At 43.6% G+C, this 9,140-nt stretch overlaps 1 protein-coding gene across 1 annotated transcript; it reads left to right on the top strand.

Moving 5' to 3' along the window:
- Positions 1 to 4,121: 4,121 nt before the first annotated feature.
- On the top strand, positions 4,122 to 8,516 carry LOC147799810 (uncharacterized). Its single transcript, XM_087132632.1, has 2 exons — positions 4,122 to 4,300; positions 6,479 to 8,516. Exon 2 carries the CDS (start codon positions 6,604 to 6,606, stop codon positions 6,820 to 6,822), a length of 219 nt encoding a protein of 72 aa, XP_086988758.1. The 5' UTR covers positions 4,122 to 4,300; positions 6,479 to 6,603; the 3' UTR covers positions 6,823 to 8,516.
- The last annotated feature ends 624 nt before the right edge of the window (positions 8,517 to 9,140 follow it).

Raw genomic sequence — 9,140 nt, 5'->3', positions numbered from 1 at the left:
GTAAGACTTCCAGTTCAGACTTGTTACAAAAACATACATTTTTTGGCATGCATTCCAACACACCGATAATCAATAAAAATGAAGTTTCGACTCAATTTTTTTTTATTGTCATTTGAAGTTTGAGGCCACACATGTACACGTGCCAGACAGCATGGTGGGTGCATGGAGTGTGTCGGCCGGAAAAAGATCATAGGTTTTTTAGGCTCACCCGTCTCACTAGAAAACTACAGGCTGTGTGAGAACGGTTTGTCCAATTTTAACAAAATGGGTGACAAAATGACAACAAAGAGTTACTCTAAACATGTTAAGGCTCAACTTGTTATAATATTGCACTGCAACACTTTCAGGAAAAATGTGTTGATGGGTGGGCTCTTTTAGGGTTAACCCCACAAAAAGCGGCCCTGATCGGAAGTGGTAAAGTTCAAATTCTGCTACTCTACTACCGTAACGGTGTTCAGCCTACACTTTGGTCTCTTGAGTAAAGGCTAACGAAGAAGCCACTTGTACTTGGTCAAGTATCTGATATGCAAGGTGGGGCCAGTTCAGTTGCATTTCGCAGAACCAAAGTCAATTCAGATCGAAATCATCTCCATTTTGACTGCATTTGTCAGCACTTTCGCCCACCTTCCTATGCAAATCTGGCCTCACAACCCTTATGCAACATTACGTCAATTAAACAAAAACGCTTAGACAGCTTTTGCCTTCTAAACAGTCGCAAGCAGACCTAAAATACTGCAGTGTGGCATGTCTTTGTAGTGAAGTCTGTTTTCATCCTTGATGCAACTTCAGGATCTATTCAAAGTCAGCAAAATCCTACATTGTTTCGTTCGTATTCCACATTGTATTGATTTTAAATGGACTGAGCCACACGCATTCCACCATATTAGCTATAAAATCATAAGGGCAGTCTGTATTATACCCCACTCCTTCGCTGTGCAGAGTTAAGAGGAAACCAGCCTTCACCACAGCCAATTTTTAAATCCAACTTGTGTCCAGAATTTGTATTTTTTAATTTGCTGCATTGACTTGTCTCCAACCTGATCGGCCAAGGCCTATGGTATGGGCCTGCTGTAGGGACAATTCGAGCTGCATCAGGTCTGCTTCAGCCACGTCCTTCTACCTTGTCTTCAGCAATGCTGTACTGAGCTCAGACTCAAAGATGAGCCACGTTGGATGGTTAAGTGGCTACTGAAAGATGTGGCCGAGTCATTGATGAAGTCTCCGCTCTGCCAAGAGATGGAAATTAGACGGCTGCAGAGATTGTTGTCGAACCACTTCGTTGGGGATGTGTTGTCCCACCAGCGGATGCCTATAGAATTATATACCGTACTTTTCGGAATATACTTTGGTTCTCGGCGCAGCCATGAGCGGTGGGCATCAGAGGCAGACAGTGGCCACGTTTCGGATCCACAGAGGAGTACGGACAAGACGGAGGTGTTATCCTTCGTCTTTGTGGCAACAATGATGTTGTGGCGCCATACAAGTTGCCAGAGGCTGCCCAAGATGTCACTTGCCAAGGCATTTCTGCCGCAATCTCTGGACCAATGTCTCCTGAATGATGGATCTTTGAGCTAAGGTAGATGAAGTCCTCTACGCATTCCACGGGGTTCCCGTTTACAAGGACCAACTCGGGGCACTTGCAGTCACGGACTATCATGATCTCATGCTCTTTTTCCAGATGACAACCAACCCTGGCTTGGAGGCCTCCTCCCCATATATCTTCAGAGTTTCAGAAATGGTGGCTAGATCTGGGGGAGGAGAGTTCAACCTGTATCATCTATGTACTCCAGACCAGTCAGGTGGCATTCTTTAAGGTACACTCCAGGAATGTTGCTGGACACTTTTGAAGTCCAGTCGGTTTATCGTGATGAACAGGCCAGAGACGGCTGCGCATTCCTGACGGACTCCACTCTGAAAATGAAACCAATCACAATCTTCGCCATTAACACGCACACAGCTCACTGTCTGGTCATGAAGTAGCTGCCATAGGCGTATAATCTTATCTTATATCTTAAATTAAACATTTTAAACAGCAAAATGTCTCCAGAGGACCCCGCTGGATAGTACGCAACTGCCTTACGCCCCTGTTTTAATTGCCTGATTTTCAGCAGTGAATTTAACTGATCATGATTAATTACCACTCAATGCAATCAATTACGCATCTCCACTTGACCATAGGAAATATGCACCTGAGATTGTTGCAACTTCAATTGATGAGAGACTTGCTCATCATGTCCATCAACGGGTGTTTCACAATAGTGCGCTTCCAAGAGTTTGCAACACGTTATAATTAGCCAATCACAAGGCACGAAATCTGTCGACCAAATGCACGCCTGGAAAGGGTCGACAGATTTGGCGCGTTGTGATTGGCCAACGCGTTGCAAACTCTTGGAGGCGCACTATTGTGAATCGCCCGTATTTGTCTGTCATTTATTTTTATTTGATGTTGGTTAAAGGATATGAGAAACCAGACAACACACCAATTCTTAACATTCTGATGAATCCTGACATTCCGTAATCGTGTCAATGTGGAATACATGTATACGTATATGCACGTCACTGATGCATTACTCGGAAGCAGTGAGTATTTATCATTAAAGTGAAGAGTGAGAGATTGTCGCCAAACTGGTTGCCTGAGATTTGTTATTAAATGTGAAACCCACAGGAAAAGCCTGCACAGATCGGTATTCTTTTCATCAGCTTGATCAGGCAGTCCAGGTAACTGCCTTAGGCGAGGTAAGTTGGCTTGATCTACGTTTATGGCCAGTTCCCGCCATACATAGGCGTAGATCACAGGGGTGGGGTCGGGATGTATCCCCCAGTTTTTCGTGGCAGAGAAAAAAAGGCTAATTTTGAGTATGGTTTGACTTTTAAACATACGACATTAATTTCGTACTCATATAAAAAGAGAAATGCTAAAAAGGCACAAATGCGCTATTTTGATACAAGGTTTGGGCTTTGTAAACTTGTATGCATATTACAGTATGGACCGTGAGAGCCCCCTTGTGTTTGTAGTGTAGACCCCCCGCGTTTCAAGTGTAAACCACCCCACCCCCTGCAACACTCTATCCCCCAGTCCCTGACACGGGTCTAGGTCACCCCAGCCGTTTAAATTCTTGATGGAAGTTTCAGCGATGCATCCTTTGCCCAAAAAGAATAAAATTTAACGGACTATAGCTAACGCCATTCTTAAATCGTGATCTGCCGAAGAATACTGAGTTATTCTAATACTGGGTTGCTAATTTCCTAGCCTAACGGTAACTTTTCAAAGCAGACTATTAATTACAATCAATTTCTTAGCATCCTGATACTGCACAAAAATTTGTATTAAAGTGTCTTTCATCCCCACCTTTATTATTCAAAAAAGATCATTCTAACCCCGAAATACAAAATAATGTAATTTTTGACAAATTTGTTGTTTTCATATCTCAGAAGACCTGTTAATACCTCAATCGATGAACAAAGATCGATGATTATGTCATTGATGACATCCCTAATTTTTTCCTCTTGACGCCAGTAACAATTGAAGAACTTAATTACAGTAAACGAAATGGTCGTAACCTAAACTTGATTCATGTTGCTTTGAAGGCAGAAAAGCCAATGGCCACGTTTTGGTCGCTTAAGTAGAATCTGCTTTTAGAAAGAAAAAGTGGCGTTGTCGAAAGTTCGATCCACTTTACATCTCCCCAACGCAAAAAAAAATCTTGAAAATTCATAGAGCTGCTTAAGCACAAAATTTACTTATAATAAGCGGGAAAAAACTTTGCTTAATAAACAAAGGTTACCAACTTAAACTCTATTTGGTTGTCATGCTAACCAAAAAACAGCTAAATACAATCCCAAGACAATATACATCACATGGAATTTTGGCTGGTTAACTGATTTATCAAGCAAAGTTTTTTCCCGCTTAAGCAAATTTTGTGCTTAAGCAGCTCTATGAAATCGGCCCCAGGTGTTGACTTTCCTGATGTCTCACAACTGCGGCTATACAGCCTGTCACTCGTGGTCGTTTCCTGTAAACCTTTCCAGTGATTGGTCAATGTACACTGTAGAGGAAGTTCCTAAGAATTAGAGAAAGGTCAGCGATTACCAAATTTCCTGACTTGCCAACTTCTCAAGAACAGCGAATAAGAGTGTGCCATCAGCCAGTCAGGTTCAAACGTCTTATAACGACTTGACTGTAATATCTCAGGCTACACTAACACATTCACTACGGCGGTGGATAAAAGGAGCTAAATAACTAGTCTAGAGTGAATCAGTGCACAGTCAGGACAGACACTGCAGGAAGAAATCCGCCCTTGTAAGTACAAATCCATTTTTTATGTTCAGTTCCCTGCACGTGCCTCAAACTTTTTGTGGTGGGGGTAAGTCAGTTTTTTTCGTTTATTTTGTTCCGGCGAGCAGATCGAAAAATTGTGTAATAAGTTTTTGTTTTTTTTAAGTGCATCAGTTGGTCATCAGGCCTCTTACAGTATGAGCATGGAAGAGGTGGGTAGTTTGGATACAACTTTTCCATCTGCTGATTTGTTACCGGTATCAACCTTCAACACCCCCCCCCAAAAAAACGAGGGTAAGCCATGCAATGTGTTAAGCTCTGTTAACCACAACCAACGTGTGGAGCTCCATGGAGTAAATGCATGCTTGTTTTTGTTGGTTGATCGGATGTACTGTTCTGCACTTGATGTGCTTGCCTCGTTTCCATTTCAAAGTAAGAAACGCGGAGAGCAACGCAATCAAGACGCAAACTGCAACACCGACGTATCATGCCAAACGGAGGTGTCCCCAACGACGCAGACAAACGCAAACCAGCCCACGGACGATCGAAAAACTTTCCATATGGTCGTTTGTAACGCAGACGGAACACAAGACGTTAAGACGCAGACACGAATAGGAGACACGGTGCATGACGTCATTCCACCCAAAAAATTGAAACAATATGGCATCCGATACTCCGTGATATTCTGCGGAAAATACCCTTTCAAATTGACATTACTGCCTCATGATGCCAAAGCTCTACTCCAGTTTCACGCATTTCATCGACAGTCAGCTATTTAGTCGAACAGTGGGGTGTAATATGTAAGCATTAATATGAAAGCATTAAGGACGGGCAAACGGGCAAAATTCGTGGAACTAGGCATCGTTGCACGCCGGTCATGCCAGCATGCGTGTTTGTATGGAGATACCACGAATACTCGACGCAGACAGTCGACAAAGTTGAACTTGGCTCAACTTTGCCGATCGTTCGCGGGCTGGTTTCTGTTTATCTGCCTTGTCGGCGACACCCCCGTTTGATATGTTTCCATATGTCTGCGTTGCGTTGCTGTCTGCGTTTCTTACGTTGATATGGAAAACAGGATTCACCGACTGTCTGCGTCGAGTAGCCGTGGTATCCTCAAACAAACACGCATGCTGGCATGACCGGCGTGCAACGATGTCACTCTCGCTTAGTTCAACTAATTTTACCAATTTTTTAATGCTTACAATTTTACACCCCGGTGATCAACAAGGGGCAAGTTCGAGCGCGAACTATTGTTAGGCCAGTAGTCAGTGGCTTTTTAACAATGCGCATGCGCTATTAAGTTACAATTGAATGACCCCAGTAGGCCTTAATTATCTCATTGTTACTCAAATTTCAGCGTAGGCCGCGATTCTCGCAGCGTACAAAGTCACTGAAATCTCGTACAATAATTTTCATGTGAACGGTTCCCTCTGTAATGATAAATGAAATATGTTATTGGTAACCAGCGGTTCGACCACACCCGGCCCTGAGCCTGGTCCCAATATGGGCGATTCACAATAGTGCGCCTCCAAGAGTTTGCAACGTGTTGGCCAATCACACCGCGCGAAATTTGTCGACCCTTTCCAAACGCGCATTGGGTCGACAAATTTTGCGCATTGTGATTGGCCCTTGCGTTGCAAACTGTTGATGGCGCACTATTGTGAAACGGGCATACTGTCGACTAGACATGTCCGACCACACACCGAGCGCTGTTAGTCGGTCTATAGTCAACTATAGTCATCACGTCTTCTCGTCTTGCGGACCGCCTGTGTTCCAAACGACAAGATGGACACCAGGCTTAATTTAATGCTAGACAGCAACATAGCGATACTACCATTCCATGCTTGGCTGCATTGCTTGTTATGAGCAGATACACTCCTACATCGTTAGGCCTATAGCTTGATGGCGAACCAGTCACTACGTCATGGAGATACAGAAAGCTTATTCTCACTTCCACAAAAGGGCAAACTTCGAGAGAAACATCGTTCGGGAAATTTGTTGTGAAGTTTCATTGTGTTCAATTTATAAGCAAATGTGCAGCATGCCGATTTGTTACCTGCAAGCTTTCTATTGAAGGTATAACAGGCCAGCAGTACCTGTCAGCGTTTTAGTCAATTAACTGCCTATATTTTAAAAAGCCCTATAAACTCGAAACATTGCTCTCAACATTAGGTTTTTAATTTTGATATCATTATGCAGAAACTTGTCCGTAGACTGTATGAGTTCAACAACGTATTAGCAGACGCGCGTCGAAACCCGCACCTTTTCCCAGCTTCATCCTCCAAAGTCGAATAACCGTCGTCCGCACCTCCCACTCCTCTTCCATGGCTAACTGCAGCTGGCTCTGGAGCATCGTCTGGATCCTGATCCTGTTCATCTTCGGCTGGCCCATCGGGATCTTCTGTGGCATCCTCTACGGCTTCTTCTGCGCCTTTGTGCCCTGCTGCAGCGGCTGCAGCGACCTAGCCAACCTCTTGCACCGGGGCGTAGAGCTGCCCAAGACGTGTGCCACCAACATGGTGTCCCAACAGTCAGGCTGTTAGAGCAAAGGCTTCGCAAAGGAAGAGCATCGTGGAAGTATTCTGGTCTAGGGGCTTGACATCATGGAGGAGGCAGTCCTCATCAATTTCTTCAAATCTTTGCGAAATTCAAGAAGCTCGGAATGTGTACCAGGCAGCTTCTTATAAATGTTGGTTGAATTTTTGAAAGAAAATTGTTACCAACTGAAAAGCACTCGCTTACTCTATTATGCATGTTGCCAGAATTGTGGAACTCTTATCAGTATAACAGTCCCCCCCCCAAAAAAAATCACGCTAAATGTGACAAGGAGAGTCCCATTTATATATAGTCCAACATACCATTTCTCCAGAATGAAATCTTAAGTCATATATAGCTTTTGTGTACAGAAATATTTCTCTAAAAAATATCTTACCCATAATCCACACAGTGCTGGCAGTTTGAGTTGTGTATACATCATGTGCATATCTCCACGCATTGCCAATATTGGAGTCTTCCTAGTTCCACCTGCCACTCGGCGGTATTCGCGATCACACATACTTGTAGCCCTTTGATATCTTGGTGTTTTTAACACGAGTATTGGTAGCAAAATGTAATACGAGTAACTAAGCGGAGCCAGAAACGAATTGTCATCTTCCTGAACAAAGCGTGACAGCAATACGGGCGTTTCACAATAGTGCGCCTCCAAGAGTTTGCAACGCGTTGGCCAATCACAGTTTGCGAAGTCTGTCTACTCAATGCGCGTTTGGAAAGGGTCGACAAATTTTGCGCACTGTGATTGGTCAACGCGTTGTAAACTCTTGGAGGTGCGCTACTGTGAATCGCCCGTATTAGTAAGGTTCTTTTATTCACAAAATTATATAATATGTGTATGTATGTATGTATATGTAATATTTACAGCGGATGGAAACCAAAGCAAATTTAAGCCAGCTAGGTCAGAAAAATAATTGTGAAATAAGGTGCAATGCACAAAGTTACATCATAAGTTCTTTAACCAATGTTCTAGTGGTCTACATGATTTTTGTTGGGATAGGCCTAGGGGGCAAAATTGTTTTTTTCCCCTCAATTTCCAACTGTCCAAGTTAATCAATCCCCCCGCCACCCCATAGAACAGCATTTTTTACGGCTTCCATGGGAAAAACTGACGGTTGTCAAAGAGGGCCTACATTATGATACTAAAGTTAACTGTGATCGGTAGAAAGGTTTGGTCCTAAGACACAAAGCGTAAACGTTCCATAGGCAAAATATCAATTCTGCCATCGTTATAAAGAAAAACGTTTCTTCCTCCATGTCTTCAAAACTGTATTTCATTGGCATGATGTAAGTGCAGACTACAGTAACACGACTACAAAACGATATCGACGAACTGCATGAGGACAGCAGCGTCTCCAGCTATTGGTGTGGGGGAGGGGCAAAGTAAAAAGCGAATGCGGCTTCGGGCTCATTTAACATAATATATAATGGGGGGGGGTAAAAAAAATCAAAAGCACACCTGTTTGATATATAAATACGCCCCCTGCCCCCCCCGATATGCCGCTGACTGATGTGTTTATTAAATGAGCCAATAAAAGTGTGGGCCTCACACATGATTCGCACAGTGACAAGAAACGTCCTTCAGTGAGACATTCCGGGACACTCAATCTAACATTTCAATAAACACAGACCCCAATACATATAAACACTTCAGACAGTCTCTTGACGTTCAACTGCTGAATTAGATTTTTTTCAGGCAGCATGAAAAGACATATGCAGTAAAACAAAACTACACGTCAAACTGAATTCTCGTGCATGGTCAAATAATTCTTAAAGTGATATACCAAAGCCCGTTTCGGACCATTCAAACCTACAGTAAAACGACTACGTGTATTTTCATGAGTCTAATTCACTCTCCTGATCCACATAATCTGCCCTTCTTGGGGTCCACCACCCTCTAATGTATTTTTGTTTCCTTATCTTTCCCCACCTTGGGGGAGGGGGGATTGTTCCACATCCCCTCCCTGTGCACATTTTGGCAAGCCGCCATTCCCTTTATTCCCGGTATCCCGCCCCCGTTGTCTGCCAACTTGCACTTCCCCGGTCATTATACTTCAATCCGTGCTTGTGTGTAGTTTAAGGGCGGATCCAGAACCTTTTTCGGGGGGGGGGTTATTTTGGAATGTGTTGTTGTTTACATTCTGAAGGAAGGCAGAGCGGGCAGACAAAAAGCGTGCTTTCAGCTTGGGGGGGGGCAGGGCCCCGTTGACTGCCCCTGGATGGGTCAATGGCTTAACTTTATTCCGTGTTGGTTTCGTTTTTCCCCTACGTAGAATGCAAACAACAAAATTACGGCAGGCTAATGAGTGAT

This window comes from Acanthaster planci, linkage group LG02 (genome assembly GCF_054643075.1).
Source record: "Acanthaster planci isolate LZ-2023a linkage group LG02, COTS_SCS, whole genome shotgun sequence".
Classification (NCBI taxonomy): Eukaryota; Metazoa; Echinodermata; class Asteroidea; order Valvatida; family Acanthasteridae; genus Acanthaster; species Acanthaster planci.
Note: the sequence above shows the minus strand (reverse complement) of the source record. Positions and strands in the feature narration are given on the sequence as shown.